This window comes from Uranotaenia lowii, chromosome 3, assembly GCF_029784155.1.
Source record: "Uranotaenia lowii strain MFRU-FL chromosome 3, ASM2978415v1, whole genome shotgun sequence".
Taxonomy (NCBI): domain Eukaryota; kingdom Metazoa; phylum Arthropoda; class Insecta; order Diptera; family Culicidae; genus Uranotaenia; species Uranotaenia lowii.
This window is the reverse complement of record NC_073693.1, coordinates 35,822,414-35,843,474: the sequence shown is the minus strand read 5'-3', so window position 1 is coordinate 35,843,474 and position 21,061 is coordinate 35,822,414. Positions and strand designations below refer to the sequence as shown.

Below are 21,061 nucleotides of genomic sequence, written 5' to 3'. Positions count from 1 at the left end.
ACTGCCCCTAACTTATTCCAGAGTTTATTATAATGGAAGGAAATGCTTATTTGTTTTAAAAATCAAGCAAAAAAACAAAAAGAAGTGTGTTCTAACTAAAATATACGATTTAGAAAAAACAAAAAAGTTTCGTATCTGTCTACTTTGACAGTCGGAGATTGAGTAGGGGGTTGTCAAATGTTGACCACAGAGAGTGAGAGAGGGGAGGTGGTTGAAAATTTCACTTTTTGGTCCACTTGGTATCTCAACGGCCTCTTATAAAGCTTTGAAATTAAAATTCAAACAATTAAACGATACCCGCATAATCAAATATCATACACTTAATCTTTGATATTATTCTGTTCTGATTACATGTATCGTTAGTATTCGTGTAATCATTCTTAAATCTTCAAATGTTCACCAAACTTTTCCATATTCGATGCGTCTTTGCTATAAATGATAAAAAAATATTTTTGAAAGATACGCGTAATAATCCTTAAAATTAACTCAGTATTGGTGCATACGAGTGTGTCGTGTGTCCTCACTCAACGAAGCAAACAAAAAAAAAATCGCGTGTTTTAATTTTGTGAGGTTTTCGGAAATTTCCAGTTATTTTTAAATTATCAGCTGAAATGTAAGTTTTTATCTTCTTTTTTACATGAAATATTTTTAAAAGGTATCAACTTTATCTTTTCCAGAACTAAAACACCAACAATACTATACAGGACCCGCAACCTGAAGGAAAAAAACGCAGTCCGGAAGCTTTCAACTAACATTTGTTTTGTTGGTCTTGTGAAAGATCCGGATACGAATCCGCAAAGTGCATCGGAAGGAAAGCAGGGCTTGTTCTCCGGTCAGGAGAATGGAGAGGCAAGGCAATGCAGTTAAAAATCCTGCCCGTAAAAGCAGTAACAGCGTTGGATTGGAATCAGGAGAGATCACGGTTAGCCAGAAAATTCGATTGCCTCAAGCCGGAATTAAATTAGCAAACAGCTTCTGGAAACCTGAATTTAAAATCCTGATGCTCGGTGTGTCTGCCGTAAGTTTATTATCTGTTTATTTCTATTTTTCTCCTTCATCCCCTCATTTGTTGTTCGCAGGTTGATGCTTGATACCGTTTCCTATCGGTAAGGACCAAGGACGAACAGGAAAGCCTGAAAGCAACTGTGAATTGTTGTCAAATCGGGTCTCTGGCTTCAAAATCCGAAAAAGAATTTCCATTTGCATTCCGCGAAGGTTCTTTTTGTAATTGTTTTACTGAGCATCTGAATTCCTGAAGTTTATTGTCTCCAACCCGAAGGTGCTCAAACAAGCGGATTTTTGAGCGGATTGGTAAAAGTACTCAAATTCACGTGATTTATCGATTTGACTTTAATTGATTTTTTTTAGTTGTAGATTTATCTTTCATCGATGGGTAGCACTGCGGAATACGAGCGCAACCAATTCTTTGTACTATTCGGTGATGGATCAACCTGAAACAGAAGACGTTGCAATGCAGGCCGAGACCGATCGAGCGATGCAAGCTATTCCCTTCACAGCGAGCAAAATGGTCATGGCACCTCTGTCAAAACCTTAAAAATGGTTTCTCAAAGGAAACGCGTCAAACAATATAGGTGGAAATGATCATGCACTGATAAGCTCAGTTTGGCTGGTTTCTTGTTAGGCAATTTCGACGACCAGAAGAGCTCAAATATCTTTCATCTTTATCAAGGTATAAATTAGAAACGCTTCCATGTATTTATGTTAACTTTTTCTTTTATTTTCACGAACCGTATAAAAGGTCCATCGTCTCTGTCGGTTGATATCCGACAGCGGTGATTCATCCTCCAGTAATGATAATCGCTGTGATCAATCAATGAATTGGCAGAGAATTTACCTGTGACAGGTAAAATGATTAAACCATCATCACCATCACGTCTCACATTCTTAAACCTCTCCGAAAATCATAGATCATAAAACTTAAAAAAATGATACCGGGCCATTCGAAAAAGGAAAATGAACGCCGGAGGTGCTGCAGCAGCGAAAGTCAAAGATGTGGGTAAACGTAACACATAGAACCGACGAGAAGTTACGCAGAATGAACCAACTGGAGGTGACCCATCAGCAACCGACTGAAGGTGCTACAATTTTTTAAGGTAACAATTGTATTGTAGTAATATTCTCGTTCAACTCAATTATATATATATTTTTTTTAATACTTTGCAGGAAAAGTAACCTGGACATCCCAAGTAACCATAAGCACTAAAAACTATAAAAGCACTGTGCTATGCTAAGTTGATGCTATAGCGTTGGCGGGCAAAATGCTGGGAAAAAGCATGGTGTTCAAATGAGGTACAACCATGCGGGTAAAAAAAAAATCGATTTTTATTTGGCTCCATTTTTCTGCCATGATAATTAATTTGGCTTATGTTGGATATTCGCTTATTCATGTTATGGGGATCTCTCGGGTTGAATTTTCTACATGACTTTTTTTTCATTTTTCGGGTGAAGATGACCTGGGATCGAATTCATGACATCCATGGATCGGACATTTTTCAGTAACTCTGCTTGTGGACCTATCAGGTCCGCGTTAAATCTTTGAAAAAAAGCCCTATTTAAATCAAATTATTGGCAAGCGGTGCCCTAAATTTACATTATTTCTGCATCAATCAATGCTAATGTGCTTTGGCCTAATGCCACTGTAGTGCTTATATAGTGCTAAAAAGCATTAAAGCAAGCTGAAGTGATGCAAATTTAATGCTTAGAAATTATAGCATTTTTTATTCTGATTTAGAGCTATGTTGCATTTCAAAAGCATTGTGAAAAGCTGATAAAATGCTGGTTGCATTTTAAAATAGTGGTATAATTCTAATATGATGCAGCATTAGCACTCAAAGGGCTGTTGTGATGCAAAATTGCACCTGATGTGCTGATATAGTGTAATTTAGCACTTGAATGCTGGTATATAGCTATAAAAAGGCAAAGCTTTAGTTCTTATGGTTACTTGGGATGTTATGAGATTCGACAAGGAATTGTGATTTAATAAGTTATGAAACAGTTATTATTATCAAATGCTATTATACTTCAAGAATAATATAATTTGAAACCAATTATTTCATAAATAGTTTCCTTTTTCCTGTAAATCATAAAAAGATCTTTTGAAGATACAATGTAGCGTAGAAAACATATAAAAGCGACGATATGATAACGATTACATCTATCGTTTTTCGTTTTGCTTCATTTTGAATCTAGAAAAAAGCAAAAAAAATGAATCGTTCTTTTACTTAACAACCCGTTCCCTGTATCGTTATTTGTGTCTAAACGATTCCAATTCACGAAAAAACGATTAGTGTCATCGTTCATTAACAATCCAAAAACGATAAGGGCAATCTTTTGGGTGTCTTGGGAAAAAGATAATGGTGATAGTTACTGTATAATACCGCTCCATGCGGGTAGAAAGCTCCATATGAAAGTTGACTTTCTATCACCTACAGATTTTTATTTGAATAGTTCTCAAAATTTGAATCTTGGGAAATCTTGAATCTGAGTTCGAATCTCATGGAAAACGAGTTATTTTTTTATGTTTCTGGCATCAGAATATAAAATAATGTTGAATTGTAAATTGAATTTCTAAATGGACTAGTTTTCCTTAGATTCTTTCTACATATTACGAATAAAACGTTGGAATCGGTGACAAAATGCTGACATAAAAAAAGTCATCTTTACCTGGATCATTTCAAAATCGGAAAATTGTTTTTTATTATACACACGTACAATTTTGCTAGAATTTGTCAAAGCAATTTCACAGGAGTATGACATCGTCCGTTTAAGGTTTTTGGTATTCATTATTAAACCGATACAATTTTCCCCACACATCGCAGCAGTTAATAAAGCTAACCATAAATTTAAACCTCTGACACCGTTTCATAAAAGTCCAGAAATACAAATTCCTGTTGCTCGATCTTGGCTCGGCCTCGGAAGGAGGCCAATTTTTTATCGGAGATCGGAGAAATATCCGCAGCAGATAAAATGGACAAAATTTACTAATCCTTATTCCTACCACCACAGTGTATTACATGTGTGTCGAAGGGTGGCATCGAAGAATTGTGATTTTTATTTAAATTCAGCAGTTCTGTTTGGGAAATTTTTAAATTAGACTTATCTCCAAATACGCTTCTATTTTTGATTTCAAATTATCGACATGGTTACATACCAATGACTTTGTCACTCTATTACGTAGAGTCAGGATTTGGCAGATGACTTCCCACGGCATTCAGGGCCCTCTTTCAGCTACAGATCCTTAAACGAATGCAAAGCCTGTCGGAACATGCAGTTTGCAGCACACATTTTCCAGGGGAAAAAAATGTCTGTAATCCTTTCAAACGTTTGGGTTTGGATTGGTGCCACTTTTTCCATTCTGGTGGCAGCTGGAACGGACAGAAAGAATGGAGCCGTCGTAGTCGGTACCCATTGCTAATGACCATGGCCCAACCAAGTCTTTGCTGCGTGGATTATGAATTTCTCTCTGCCAAGGCAAAGTGATAAAAATGATTTACGCGCCAAGGAGAGAGTCTTGTTGGATTCTTTTAGCCATTTCGTGCGGAAATCACGACGACGACAATCGCCTATGAGGGACTATTCAAGGGAAGGTCCTATTGATTATGGTGTGATTTCACTACGTGATTGTTAAAGTTCAGAGAATGAAAATTTTCCAAGAGATTTTCCTTTCAACGTTGGCATTCATTTTATCGGAGAAATCTTTTTAATTTTACAATTTCGTTATACAATTTCGTGAAACTTTTCGATTCAATGAACACTGATAATACTACTTTCGGTATAAGAATAATGAAATCACGAAAAAAAAAGTATTAAAAAGATTCTAAGCATATCGTATCGTTTAATACCGTCATTTATTATCTGTAACGACATAGCCTACAAATTATTCCGTAATCTTTATCCTACATCTCTGTTCCCGCAACAAATTACAACACTCATCGGCACACGTCGTCGTTGTGGGCAATCCCAAACTTAAGTCATCGAGTGTCATCAGAACAAATTGGACGTCCATAATAACCGACCATTAATTGTATCTTAATAGCTGGGCGGCGGACCACCATTGAGTCCGTTTGTTGTCTTTTTGAATTTTTTTTCGTTGGTCAAGTATTAAGTTCTCCTTAATCCCACCTCAAGTTCAAGAGCTAAAAGCACTGTCAATGTCCACCGCATAGCAACGGAAGAAACTGGGGAGGTTCTGAAATTGCGGCGTTTAGCGTCATTTTTTTCTCCGCGTTACTCTTCCCACATCAGGGCCAAAATTACCTGAGGGCAGAAAATAATAAACTAGCCGTCCACCGTCGTCGTATCTGGTTGGTTCTGCTGAAGAGAGGTGTGGAGTGCCCGCTGCCAGATGTCAACAAGTTGTCATCGACTTCGCTCGGTAGGTAATCGGCATCGTTGATCAGGCACTTCTAGAAACGCCTACACCACTGCTTGATGATTGATATGGGTTTGCATATGAGATGGAACTGATAGGATCTTGTAATTGACACTAATTTGATGGACGTTCGGCTACTAGTATTCATATCGATCGATGATGGTATAAGTATGTCTAGTTCTGGCTGAAAAGGCCACCTGAAGAACTGTTTATTCTGAAGGAAGTACACCCTAGTCATTAGTGGGCAAAGTTTACTGGTGAAAACTTCTTAAAAGTTTTATGTAGAATTTACTCATCGTTAGTTACGTTTGGTCATAAATTATGAGATTTTATAGACGGATAGAAAGTAAGAACATAAAAAGACTGAAATCGATGTTATTATGATTTGTGAAACGTGGATTGTTGAACAAATTTTCACTTTATAATATTCCTTGTTTCAATTCAATTTTCTCTTGCCCTCTCCAACCACACGGTGGTCTTGCAATGTACATAAACAATAACTTAAAATTTGAAATTGAAAACAATATAAATCATGATGGCCTTCACACTATCAGTTCAGAGCGCTTTATAAATGGGCAATTTTAAGACGTACACTACACGGTATTTACAGGCCACATTAATTCCAGTGAACCTGAAGAATAAAAAAAAACTGTGAAATATAAAACTTTGCTCGAGTCTTTTGGATTTGAATCAGGGCCGTAGGAAGAACCAACTCATGGCGAAGGGGGGGATTTGGTGACTAATTTTTTGTCTTAAAACACACGAATAAAAAAAAATAAGAACAAATTATGAATGAAGCTATAATGAATATTAGTTTTTAGGTACTCATTAATAGTTTTCGTATGAAAGTTTTTTTAGAAAAGTGGTCCTTAGCCTAAAGAGTGAGCTTATTTTACGGAAACTTCAAGAAACAAAAATAGCTATTTGCATTCATCGATGGCTAAAATTTTTGAATTTGTTCAAAAACTTGGTAGATCCAAGTTGTTCTTTGTAGGGTAGCCTTCAATTTCTTAAAAGAAAAACTTATTCTTTAATCAAATAAAACAAGCCCAATCTTCTAAACTCTTTTGCAAATTCCAAGATTCTAACCTTTCATGAAAATGAATAAAATTTACCAAAAAAAAAAACAGTAAGAGATCCAAAATTTTCGAATCAAGTTTGTTTGATGCAAACTTGAACTAAATTTATGGTAACAGTTTGAAATTTGGCTTTAAAAAAGCTGCAATAATGTTAAACAATACACCCGAAAAAAAATGCGTAGATTTTTTAAGGTGAAGATCAGGTACATGTTTCTTAAACACGAAATATTGTTCATAAATAAAACAATTCCATTCTAAAAAAGAAATAAAAAATATAGAAAATCAACTCAAATTCTACTTTATATTTGTGATTTTCAGCTGAATTGTGTGTACAAACTTATTCTGATTAAAAACTTAAAAATCTGGAAATTGAATCGACAAGCAAATTTTCAAGCTTATGTTCTCTTGAATTTTTCAACAATTTTTTCTTGATTGAAAAACTCATTCACATGCAAAATTATGTTCAGAATTTTCAATCTGAATTCTAAATCTGAATTCAAAAATTGAACTATGAGTCTGTTCCCGAATTTTTGTACGATTTCCGAAATGTAGAAAAAAAAACCGATTTTCGATTCTTAATTTCTGATCAGAACTTCATGAGCCAAATTTTGAAGTCCTTATTCATGAATCTAAAATTTAAATGCTGTAATGTTGGTTTAATTTAAATTCATTATTTGAAGTATTTATTTTTAATCTGTTTTGTGAATCTGATTTAAAATGTGAATTTCAAATCATGAATCATAATCTGGTTTTCAATTTTGGATCGCCTTTTAGAAGCTTTAAATATTGTGTAAGAATAAAGTTTAAAAACTTCGAATTTCAAAATAAAACAAATTTCTTCTTTTTCCATATTCGGAAAATTATTATCAAAATATTGAAAATGCATTTTCTTCGAAAAACGTGATCCAAATTTGATATGAAATGCAAAAAACCGAATTCGAACATGGATTTCAAAGCAGCTTTTCATTCTTTATTTCTTATGATTATTCGAACTGAAAATAAAGAATCCTGAACTTGATACAAAATCAGAAATACGAAAATATTTCGACATACAATTTTGGTTATGGGAAATGGAACCAGAACCTCCATAATCGGTTTGATTTAAAATTTAATATCCAGACCTGAATTTCTATGATAAGCTTGTCAACTTGCCTGCTTTTAACCGGATTGGTCCAGATATTAAATATAAAATTAGGGAAAAGTCCGATCCGACCCGGTTATCCAGATTTCATTAGAAAAGCCCGGATTTTGATCATTCTCATTTATAAATCAAACTTTAAAATAAACTAATTGTGTTGAATTTTTTTTTCATTTATGCGTCCAAAATTTTTAAAGCAAGTTTCAAAAAACTATCATGAAAGATTTATAAAGTTTTCTGGATTTATGATGAAAAATTCCTAGGTTTTGACCAAAATTGCCTGAAATCAAATACCCGGATTTTGCCATGTTTTAATATAAAACACCCCGGATTTGTCCGGCCCAGATACGTGCTGAAAAAAATCTGACAATCTTATTCTATGAACAAGTTAGAAAATTTTGAAAAACTCTAGCAGAATTTTGAACTTGAAATGGGTTTTTGTATTAGTTTTTAGTTCAGATAGATACTCTTGAATATCTTTGCTCTAATATCATAATTTGATTATGAATTAAATTTTTTTTAAAGAACAATGTAAACAAAACTACTACTCCTCCATCTTGAATAGTACTTCTAACTCGAAGCTTTGGAAGCACATCAACAAAATTTTAGGTAGGGTAAAGTCTGCTTCATTTAATATTGGAACAAATTCTTTTGCTCATTGTGGCGCTCCTAGTGGACGGATTTGGAAACTTTTTTCACCCACGTGTCGGGAAATTCATTACCTTTCACCATGTATTTATGTCATAACACCAAACGATAGCATTTTGTAAACAACCGCCATGGAAGCCGAACGGAGAGATCAAATTGTGCACAGTTTTCTTGAAAATCCATTGTTGTCGGCATCGAAGCTAGCTAAACAGCTTAAAATGCCCAGAAATACCGTATGGCGTGTTATCAAGCAGTACAAGGAAACATTGACGACGGCTCGGAAGCCGCATTCGAAGCGTCGGAGTGGAACTGTCGACCGGAAACTGCGTGGGAAAGTCATCAAGGCCGTCAAGAGGAATCCCAATCTTTCAGACCGCGATTTGGCCAATAAGTTCCAGGCCGCTCACAGTACAGTGCGACGAATTCGTCTCCGGGAAGGAATAAGGTCATTCCGAGCCAGCAAATAGCCAAATCGGACGCTGAAGCAGAACAATGTGGCCAGAATCCGTGCTCGAAAGCTGTTCGACCAAGTGCTGACCAAGTTCGACGGATGTAAAGTCTGCTTCATTTAATATTGGAACACAAACAATTGCGTGTAGTTCAGTCATTTATTAACGAATTCATAATTTGTTTTTCATACAAATGTAGCATTTTCTTTATTCTTTCATAAAAAAAAATAAAAAAATTATTCATTGCTGTTTCGAAGAAATTCTCGTACTCGTACTCGTAAGAAAACTGTGCACAATTTGATCTCTCCGTTCGGCTTCCATGGCGGTTGTTTACAAAATGCTATCGTTTGGTGTTATGACATAAATACATGGTGAAAGGTAATGAATTTCCCGACACGTGGGTGAAAAAAGTTTCCAAATCCGTCCACTAGGAGCGCCACAATGAGCAAAAGAATTTGTTCCAATATTAAATGAAGCAGACTTTAAGTGTGCCCGCCTCCGTCGTATACCTTTGATTCGTCTTAATTCATGAATGCATGTTTTAGAGCCAAAAAAACACTTTTCACTTTAATTGGCTACTTCACATGATAAACTTAAGCTTGTGAATTTATTTTCCATCACAAATTTGTCACTTTTAAAACTATATCTTAAGGTAGGGCTAAGTGGGGTAATTCCGAACAAACGCTGTAAGCGCTGTTAGGGCCAGATTAGGGTCTCAAAACTCATCAAATGTGATAGTCTATCATTTTATTCATAAATTACAGTTATAATTGGCAAACCTAACTGTATAAATTTTGTAGTTACAGTTACTAACAAAATTTATGTCTCGAAGAAACGAAAATCGTTTTGAGACGCGTCTTAAAAATTGACTCCCTCGTTAATGTGAATGGAGATAAAATGTTGTTTTTGAAAGTTTTACGTTTGGTAATTGATACTTCATGTGGTGTGATATGATTTTATTTTGAAAAAAAATTCCACCCACGCACAAGGAAGTGTTCATATTTACCCCATACTTTCAAGATGCGGGGTAATTATGAAAACGTGTTTTCTCAGCATTGGTTTGTTGATTGAAAAATTAACTTTTTATCACGATAATCATCCAAACTCTGAAAATAATCTCAAAACAATGCTTAATTTTTTTTTAGATTTCTGGATTTGTGATTATATGGAAAGATGCCTGACAGCTATGTAAAATTGAAAATAACCTATCACTTCTAAACTGTACATTTTAAAAATCAACAAAGCTTACTACAATAATCTGTTTAGATGTGGTTTCAATCCAGGAATAAAGCCAATATCAAAAGTCATCACATAACAAGAATCGTAACAGTGTTCATAATTACCCCATTGACAAGGGGGTAATTATTAACAGACGGGGTAATTATGAACAAGCATTTTACGCCAACAAGCTGCAACTTAAAAATAAGCAAAAAATCTTAAAATAAGATAGGAACTAGTCATTCATTTTTGGTTACTTTCCAGAATTTTAAAATTAAAAAGCTACTTGTTTGAGCTGATAGTATGAAAAACTGAAAATCGAAACGCTCGGCCCCCATAATTCGTCGTAATTTTGCGACAAGAATAGGCAATCGTTTTTCAAGAATTGGATTTAGACCGGTTCATTTTTACTATTTTTGCTGAGAATGAACATAATTGATTCCCAAGTAATCACAACACAATAAAGTAATTTTGTTTATGTTGAAGCTAGAAACTTGATGCGCTGAGAGATAAGTGCAAAAAATCTATTTTTAATAATAAATTACTTGAATATATTCTGCATTGCTTATAATGCATGGTTTTAAATGAACAAACATTTGATGATTTTTTCAGCTAAGTGGTTGGTGTTTTACAAGTACTGTGCATAATTTAATAGACGTTTGGGTGCACGCAAGAATATCTCCAACTTTACACATTTCTAAAGTTCAACTCCAATGATATTTTGGTTTAATTATTAAACATCAAACATTAAACATTAAACCTTTCTCAAGTGTGTGAAACATGAGATACATCAGTTGTATGAAAATTAGACTTTTTGAACTTATTTCATTCAAACTGCAATATCTTACATACGACCAAATGCTTTCCCCTAAAGAATGGTCACTGAAAGATCCTTGAAAACTAAAACTAGAACTTCTCCAGTTTTCAAAAATTCTCTAAACGGGAATCAATAACTACTTGAGGAAAAAAAAATCAATTCCTGGGCCGAAAACTTCGATTTCTATAGAATTTTTTGCGATGCATGGAAAAACGATGCAAAAAATTCCCGTTGAAGGTCAAAATAACAAGAGAATTTTGATACATGGATCATTTAAACTTTGAAATAAGAGTTCATGAGTCTTTGGTTTGGATCTCAATACAAGTTTTGATAAAAAATCTGTAGAAATGATGTGTTGTACATAAATCGTTTAAATTTCGAACAAAATCTAACCCGCTTATATTCTGACTCCTACCACATAAATTTTAAAACATGACTCATGTTTGCTTTATTTTTAATAATTCTCAGAGAATTTTCAACAAAAGATGTTTTGTCATTTTTGTTATATAACAGTTTGAATGAAAAAAGTCGAAAAGTTAAAGTTAAGATTCCAACAACAAAATGTTAGAATAGCGAAGCGTCAGTTTCCGAGAAAAAAAAACTTTTTCGCAACAACTTTTAACACTCGTGAAAATTGAGATAGATGAGTTGAACCAGCATTCCACGCTTAAACGTGGCGTTGCTTTGTTTCCATATTCTTCGCCAGGGTTTTCCAAGAATAACAATACAAATGTTAACAAAACGCATGTGTGATTCTGCCTTTTCTCCAATCTCTTACTATTCAGTCTCATTATTTAGAAAAACATATACCTAGTTATTTAAAAAAAAAAAAGTTCTTTTAATATGTGCGGTTTCTGTGTAAATTTGTGTATTGTTATTTGTGAAAAATGTCTGAATGAATGTTATAAAATCTTATTTTACAGACAAATCCTGGATCATGGCAGCCCTCATCCGTTGGAGATTGTGGTGGTATAAAATACATTTGCAGAGTGGATTCAAATTGTAAGGTCTAATATTGTGTTGCCTGCACACCAAAAATTTTCTAAAATTAAACGAGCCAGAAACGCTTCAACACCTAATTATTCTTTTAACTAATCCAGATATGATCTAATTTTACATCATTTCTCATCTAAACGACGCACACTACAAAAATTAACACTTTTGAACGAACTTTAAGCTTGAAAAGATCTAAGATTATTGTGTAAGGGATGTATTTTTATGTCATGTAAATAAAAAAACGATAGCGTAAATGTGAAATCATGAGATTAAATCAAACAGTCGTTGACTTCTCCTGAGTCATTCAAGTAGCTTGCCGCGGGTTAGAATTTCCCCCGTCCGTTCTGTAAGAGAGTATGAATGGAGATCGTCGTTAAATATTACGAAGAAAAGGCTCCGCGGAAAAAAAGAACAAGCCTCTATTGGTTGGTAAAATCGAGTGTCATTTATGGGGTTTTCAGTTTTTATGTGTCCGTCTGAACAGGTAATGTGAAAAAAAAAACTTTTGTTTTCAAAATAATGCTTTTTTGGCTTAAATTTTTTTTCAGTTGATCAATCCGAGCCCCAGCAGCTGCTAAATACAGCAGCAGACTGACGCTAGCAGCAGCGGCTTATTTCCACAACAACAACCGCGGGACTGAAACCAGCAGCACCAAGGCGGATCTAGTTGGATCCAAGAAATATCAACACCGAATCTAGCGAGCGTAAATTGGTTCAAAAGCGCTAGAGAAAACCGTAAGTAGCCTGCATTATCTATTTGACACAAGATTCTAGAAATTTGCGTAGTGTATATATCACTTTTAGATATTCATAACAATAACGAAAAATTACTGTATCGTTTTTACTGCAAAGTATTTACCAGTCCTTAAAAATAAATTTTAACTAATGTATATAATCAAAAGCACAAAATTAGCCGCATAATATTTTTTTACCAGATTTTGGTGCAGGAATCTTCAGTTATTTTTTAAACCTTTCTGAGTGGTCGAGGAAATGATGAATTATACTTTATACTATATTATACTTTTACCTATCTGACGAAATTATCCCGGCGGAGTCTTCTGGGACGAAAAATAGCCCCTGACTTTGCTTCAGACAATGTCCTGAATACGTCCGATCTTTCTGATTTAACGGGTCGGGTGGCATCTTCTCGTCTACGGAAAATTCTTGAGGGACCAAATTTCAAAAATCCAGATGACGGCTCTTTCACCACCAGCGTTATGCTTTTCGGTCTTAAAATAGTTCACAGATAACAATATTCCAAACAATTAGATAAATGGATAAATCTTGTTGTTTTGTTCGTCCAACTTTTTGTGCTCCGAGGAAGGGAAAACGGTAATAGGGTCCAAAGTTGGGTGGAATTCGATGGAACTTTCTTTGGACTGTTTTCGCGGGTTGAAATTATTCTCCGATATTTATTTATTTTCATCAATTTGAACTTTCTTATGCGGCGGCCAAAAAAGGTGACATGTCAGAAACAAAGCGGCCAGAATACGGGGATGGCCAGCCTGTCTATATTTCTAAAAGGCAGGTGGCGAATACCTGAGAGCTTTCATAAGAAAGTTTATTTTGTACACCATAGTACATGGACAATAAAAAATAATAATGTTTCAAAGTACTATGAGTTTTCACACACTTGTGCAATTTTACACGGCCAACATACGTCAACATCCGGATCCCCTTCCCTTGTGAATTTTTCTAGCACTACCGAAATATTCAAGTTCCTCATCACCATTGAATGTACCACATTGGGTGATGGCCGGGATGGCATAACTATGGGCCAGATTTTTTTTACACGCAAACTTTCGTAAACTTACCGAGTACGTTATTTTTACGCAACCGAGAGATTTTTGGTATTTTCTTTTGTTTGCATACTTTTCGTTCCTTATTTTTTATGCATCTCAAAAGTTTTTCCAATTAAACTTTCAGCGTGCGTACTTTTTGAATCGCCATTTTGTTTTTTTGGTCGGTGATTCGCATCGAATTTCAAAACTTAGTCCGAAGGGTTCTTGGGGAAGTGCGGACATTATCTTTAGAATAGGTGAACAAGCAATCCAGCTCGATTACGGCGACTCCCGGCGAATCAGCGCGCGGCTTCTTCCAGAATTAATTTTTATTCCTCCGGCCGGAGGCAACCGGATCAGGTTAGTGTAGTATCAAGATTTTAACAAATAACCAGATTGCTAAAACTAAATTTACAATAACAGGAACTATGGAATCCCCATCAGAGTGCTCACAGTGCATTCCCCCTGAAACGCCGGAACATCAAAAAGCAGGAGCTCAATATGATGAACCTAAGGACCTAAGATGGAATCGAGCCATGAGACAACCGGACCAGTTTTGACGAACGGTTCACGGTGCAATAGCTGAAATAGTTGAAATTCAAGTCCCTCAATTTCCTGTTAGATTTCCGAAATCCTTAAGACCGGAAGTATACCACATTTGTCTTGAGCTGTGGCATTATGCCGACGTCTCCGTCGTTCGCAGCGTTTGCGGAGCAGTTTTTGGCATTCCTGATACCTGTCATCGACCTTCTGTTTGCCCTAGCGGAAGACGCTGAGAAGTGGATGTACAAGATTGTGCTGCGGCTCAGCACAATGTGGTCAAACAGGAAATGTTTTGGTGGGTAGCTGATACATGAAACAGTATCAAGCGGAACCTGCACATGATGGGGTCTATCGCGAGGAGCCGTTCAAGATAGTGAGAGAACCGAAGGTTAGTATCATATAAATTTTATGTTGGCTTTCATTTCAACTAGGAACTATTTTTGGTTGTTTTAAGGAACTGTCTCCAATTTTATCTCATATCATGAACATTCACGACGTGTCGGTGACGTTACTTGGATCTCTGGAAGACATTGAAATGTCCACCTTCTATCGGGAACTGTTTTGAAGGTGAGTTTACGCTATCATCGATAAACTTTGACTATTTTAACAATTTTTTTCTTCTAAAGTACAGAACTAGTTGAAGTCGAGTTCGATGTGTACGTAATGTATGCAAAAAATATCAATTCTATCCAGGCGGAGGAAGCGCTAGCCAATCTGTTGGCTAGGCTATAGGTATGTAGATTAAATCATTTGAGCCGTTGAAATAACTCGGTTTCTTATGAATGAAATCTTTTTTTTTTTGCAGGCACATCTGATATCGAGAAAATTCGTGATCTACAGAACAGTGTTAAGCACTGGGCTCCTCCTGGCTCAGGTCAGCTCAGGTTGTTCTCAGAGCAAAAGTGAGGACAATCACCGGCAGATTACGTTTGTTTTTGGCTACAGCCTACCGGCTATCGAGCACCATCATCCACTAACCCACAAGATTGAATTCAACTTGATGATGTTACATCCGTTGGAACAGGCCCGATAACTGAAGTTGTTTGAATTTGACAAGTACGGGAATGTATGTCAATAATTTCTACGGCTGCGGACACATGCTGGTTCAGTTGAGCCACCACACGGGATTTTTCACGGAGATGGACCTCTTCGTTGCACAGGTGATTCTGCAGCAGCTCTGCCTGAAGGAAACATCCACTGCTGTGGAAACGGTTGCCACCTACAGTATGATCCGAAGATTGCCTGCCTGTTGCGGGCTATCGAAGCCAATCAGTGCAAGCTGATGATATTTTGGATCTTGTATGACCTGTACAAGCCTTCGCTGGAACGGAATTCCTCCTACGAGAAGTACATTCTTGGCGCAATGAATCCGCAATGGGCCCAGCTAGACAGTATGAGCGAAATCTTCGGGGATCTACTAAATCAATTGGTTGAAGGTTTGGATTTGGAACAGGCTAGACATAACTTTCTGCTTTCGAAGGATGGCTACAGTTGCGCGCCTCTCTGCAGCACAGGTCAATCAGCTGCTCTGTCTGAAGGAAACATTCACGGCAGCAGAAACGTATGCCACCTTCACCCGGTACCATAAAAAAATAACCTTGAATATTTAAAATTAATACCTTGTAATTAATGTATTAACTACACATAAATAAAGATATTACATAAAAATTCCGGCTTGATACTTATTTGAATTCGAAATAAATCGCTATTTTCTACGGTTTTTTTTATTCTACGCACCGGCGAGAAAATATCGAAAAACTTTGTAGTGAGTAAAGTGCACTAAACTTACGTTGAGTTAAATACGCTAAACTTAAAGTTGAGTTTAATGCATTAAACTTAACATTAAGTCCCTGCACTTTTTGTCCGAAATGCGTACAAAAAAGTGGCGGTTGAGTTTTTCATTTTTGCCGTGTACAGTTTCTGGCCGCTTTGTTTCAGAATGACGCCGCTTTTGCCATCAGAGTGCATCCAGCTACGGGTGGATGCATATTGAGGAAAAGTAGGCAAGGGGTACCAAAAGTTTCTCATTGGTGGGGGGTGGAGACGGAGCATTTTTTGACAGCCAATAGTTCGCCTACCATGCCTACGATTACGATTGCCTGTCACAAGATGGACGATTCCGTGCATTGGTATAAGAACACACCCGAAGCTTTACACGCCCTGTTTGCCATTGCCACCCAGAGATGCCAGGTGTCCTGATAAATCAGGATCTGTCCTGATTGCCGCCAACAATTCAACTCACAGTGATCCAAAGGTAACCGGACCGGATGTCAAAAAATATATTTTTGTTGTTAATTAGCTTGAAATTTGTATAATCATTTGGAATTTTTAGATAGTACGTTGTTTTTATAAGAACTTCTGTTTGTATTGATAGGGATGAATCACCGTTTTTTCCAAGAAGTAGAATTAGTTATGAAATTTCTGATCAAATGACTATAAATACATTTTTTTATTTTTACTTAAGGACCTTTTAAAATACAATTTCAAATATTTCAAAAATATATTTTCTGATAGAATTTTTCATAATACTCTTCAAAACCATTAGCAGAAATTTTGGAAAATATCACATATTCACAATTCGATGTATCGAGCTGGGATAACTAAAAGAGTTTTTAAATATTTTTATCACATTGAATGCACTTTGATTTTAAGGTTCAAGCTCAACCACTTCTACTTCATAATAGTTGAAAGCTTTTAAAAAGTTGGGATAAGTTGGAACTTTAAATTCTCCAAGTTTTTTCAGATTCTGATCCACTATGCTTCGGCACCAGGCCAAACGAAAAAATTTCCGTCGTCGTCAGTTGTTGAACAACTTCTCCGCGAAAAATACACGAAAGTATAAACAAATCCGGAAATCCCGAAGTTAATGATATTGGGCTAAAGACGGTCAAAAAGTATTTGCAATATGTAAGTATCTCATAAATTTGTTTTGATTGTCATTTGGAGTCTGAATATTTTTAATTTTCTTTCCAGGTTTGTCCATTATCCGCAAATCCTTTTCTTCCATCATAGGTGAATACCTACGTCGGATTATGGAACAATGGCCAACGGTGGGGTGGGTCTGGAACAGTCTTCTGATGAAGATGAACCCAGCGACGTTACAAATGTGGATTCCACCACAAGCTCCTTGTTTTGAAGAAGCTCTGCAGGGCCGAATATGACGTTAATCCACTAGGGAAGCCAATCATCGTAGAGAACCATTCGCGAAACATAAGTATCGTCCCGGAGATGGTCGTTTCAATAGAGGTAATTCCTAAGGTGAAACTTTCAACCAGGCCATAATAAGGCCAGGAATGATCGAAAAATTTCCTCTCATGGGTCAAGTATGGTCGTCGACGAGGTATCGATGCTTCCCACAGCAGATGGAATGGTGCGATGTTATAAGGTATTTAAATTAAAATAACACATACCGTGAAAACAAAAATTTTAAACTAGAAATTTAAAAAAATTAAACAATTAATGGTGTAACGTGAATAAAATATATTTAAACGTATTATTTTTATATGAAAATAAAAGTATGTATGTAAGAAAATAATCGTAATAAATAAATGTTTATACGCTTAATGCAGGGGACCAAAATCACTTTCGTTTTCATTTTCGAATTGCCCAGCCTTTCTTCCAATTTTTTTTTTCACATTTGATTGGATGCAAAGCGTACTAAAAAAACAGATGTCATGTGATTTTTAATGTTTGCCATTTCTCATTGATTGTAATTTTACAATCTTCAGTGTTTTTTTTTAATTGCCATATCTAAATGTGTATAATTAGCGATGGTCCAGTTATTTGCATCGTAAAGGGTTTAAAATTACATGCGGGAATTTTTGCTGTGTAGCTCACAACGCTAAAATTTTGCACAAAGCAATATTATTTTTGAAAAGATTCAAATTTATGTCAGATAAGATGCTTTTCTTTTGTGCATCCAATTTGACATAAGTTTACATCATCGATGATATAATATTATTTCGCATATGTCTTAAATTTATGTCTGAGAATTTATGTCTTCAAGCGTTTCTGTCTTTTCATGCTTTAATTTTATGTCAAATGTGATGCTTCAATTTTGTGCATCCAATATGACATAAATTTACACCAAAAAATTAATAGTGTGTGCAATTGCCTTAGCCAACCTAGCTACAATAACGCTACCTTGAGATTTCTTGGCAAGACCATTAGATTTATCTCAGCTGAAGCAAGAAACTGAATGTTAAATCTATTAAAATTCAGTTGTGACATCATTTCTCAAGTACGTATTTAAGTAGTTTGAAGTTTTTTACTTGATTGAACACATCCAATTAAATTGAAAAATGTACTCCTTTTTGTAATTTGTAGTGATAGATTTGAAATATGACACAGTTTCCGCATCACTATCACTCTCTACTGCCTGAATAAGTACCCAAATTGCAAACGAAACCAGGCCTAGAACGACCAAGCAATCGATTTTGTTCGGTATTAGTTGTCCCAGGGAATTGCAAATCAGACTATGTTCCCCAAACAGATTTTTTTTTTATCGTAACTCGTGATGATTGAACTGAACGATCAGCCAATGTAAGACCATCTGGCAGGTAAAAGATTTTTTTATTCCGCTACAAACTTTTTTTTCGGACTACCCTTCTAAATAGTTGAAACCGTTGTACATGTTTGTTTACCTTTAATAAAGTCAGATTAAAACCATAATGAATTTGCGAAGTCAATTAATTTAAATTGTTGATTATTTGCAATAAATCAAAGAGTAATAATAACTTAACTCTAATATCGTTTTGTTAATCTGGTGAGAACAAAAGGTATAACCACTTGTACACATTTTGCTGATCTACACGCATCATTCTCATGCGTAAATCGGGTTTGCAAAATTGGTTATTGTTGAAATCCGAACCCTGAGTATGATTCTACAAGAAGGAATCTAAAAATGGCATTTAAAATACCTATTAAATGTTGCCATCTCATCCCGGTTAGAATTTGCGTTCATTCTCTCGTACAAAGGAAGTTATTCTGAAGCCATTTTGCTGCACAAAGAAAATGCCAAATCAGAAAAAAAAATATTTCTAAAAGGCTAAGAATAAAACCCGTCGTAGGTTTAAGCCTGACGCGAAAATGATGATATAGGATGTTTATGCTAATTTGTCCGATTATTTAAGTGTATCAAATGGTCGTAGGATGGATTTTTTCTTTCAAAGAGGAAGATGATGTTTTTGGTATTTTAGTTTGCTCCGCAACAGGTTGGTCACCTTTCTTCGGTCGCTATTGCTGGAAAAGAACGAGTTAGAGAACAAGAGAAGTGCTCCATTTGCAAATTCCAAAATCTCCAGAGGGTATTGATCTTTCACCGAGCTGGATGTTGGTTTCGTAACTTGAGTAGGTTTGGATGGTTTTTTGTTTCAAAGTAAAAGTTTTGGTCATTCCAGAATTAGTTCCACTCGGAAGAATTTCGTTTTATTTCGGCTGCAATTTATGAGCGGCGGTCAAGCTGCGTCGCAAATTTGTGACAGCGATTATGGGAGATTTGTGTTCGATCAGAAGTGGGAGATTCAAATTTTCGAAGTATAGCGGTAAATTATTGCACATGGTTTGCATAGAGTTATAAATTGATATCAGAATTAGGCATAGATTAACACACAACAATAATGAAGATTTGTTATTTGCCAAAAAATATGGAAACCGAAAAAAAACTGAAGATGAAGTTGACACGACAGAAGTTTTAGGATTTTTTTTTTACATTTTACAAGTTTTGTTTGTGAACTTCGTTTTAACATATCTCAATCGAAAGTTAAACCAATAAATGAAGCAAACCGGTGATATCGTAAGATAAAAATCACAAAAAAAAATGTAGGAAATAAACAAAAAATTTGGAAAACAAATTAGCAATGAATTAAGTATCTAGTCCCTAATATGGGAACAAAAATTTGATTTGAAATTTGTTTAAAATTGTAAAATTGGCATCAAAAACAACTTGAAAATTAGTATTTCAAATTTAATTTATTGTTTTTAAAGAAAAATTAATTCATTACCCCACACATTTCACAACATAGCTGATTTCCGATTTCAAAATGCCAAATTTAATTGCTTCCCTTCCCTAATCTGTTAGGTAAAGAGCAAACAAAACAAATAAATAGAATCGAATTCAAACTCACCGCAAGAATCATTAAAATTCTCTGCATTACGCCGCGCAAATCTTTTCTGCACCGGCACCAATCCGGGAATGAATGAGCGGGATTCACTTGGAATTAAGATTCAATCACTTTCGGCTTTCCAGCGGAGCGCCAGCGAATTTGTTTTTTTTACGACTTATCGTTAACACTGGCCCACGGGACCGGTTCAGACAGGCACTTTTTTTATTCAATCGAAAAGCGGGAGCGCGTACTTCCCCCGAATAATGTCTCGAAGCTTCCCTTAACCGGGTTCCCTAATTTTAGACGTTCAAGGTCTTTCACTGGTATTAACGTGTGAGTGTTCAAATCCCGGGAGAAACTTTTTTTTCAATAATCCGTTCCTCTCGATTAGAATTGGCGACCATCGACCACCTCGCGACTTGTCGTTCCGATAAACAATAACCGAGCGGCCGAGACAGGTCCCGATCTTTTATATGACCATCTTCTTCGCGAGGTGTTGTTGTTGTTCCATCCCGTTGAGATTCAAGTTTCCTGCGCGTAGAGGATCGGGTCTACACATGGAAGCATGCATACTCTGGAACGAGCCCGAGGAAGGAGTGACTTTTTATTCTAATTCTATCCTACCCAGGGTTGCCAACTATTTTTCAGAAAAGTCTGGAAGATTTTTAAAAAATGTCTGGAAATTTCTGCAAATGTCTGGACACCTAAGTTTTGAAGGTGACGACCTTTTTTTTTGGTCCCCAGATCTCAATGTTACAATAGTATTTTTCTGTCACTATATCAGTCACGTGCTCTGTCTGAGTCTCAATTTAACATACATCCTCAAAGCATTTGCCAAGGTTTCGAACCCTTATTGAATTCATAGTTCATAGGTTCTACTAATCATTTCCTCAGGG

At 35.8% G+C, this 21,061-nt stretch overlaps 1 protein-coding gene across 1 annotated transcript in view; it reads right to left on the bottom strand.

Moving 5' to 3' along the window:
• Positions 1-20,777, bottom strand: part of LOC129755399 (uncharacterized) — a 44,936-nt gene extending 24,159 nt beyond the window's left edge. The window contains exon 1 of the mRNA XM_055751853.1: positions 20,187-20,777. Coding sequence (XP_055607828.1) covers positions 20,187-20,213 — 27 coding nt within the window. The 5' untranslated portion in view covers positions 20,214-20,777. The remainder of the gene's footprint in view (positions 1-20,186) is intronic.
• Positions 20,778-21,061: the final 284 nt, after the last annotated feature.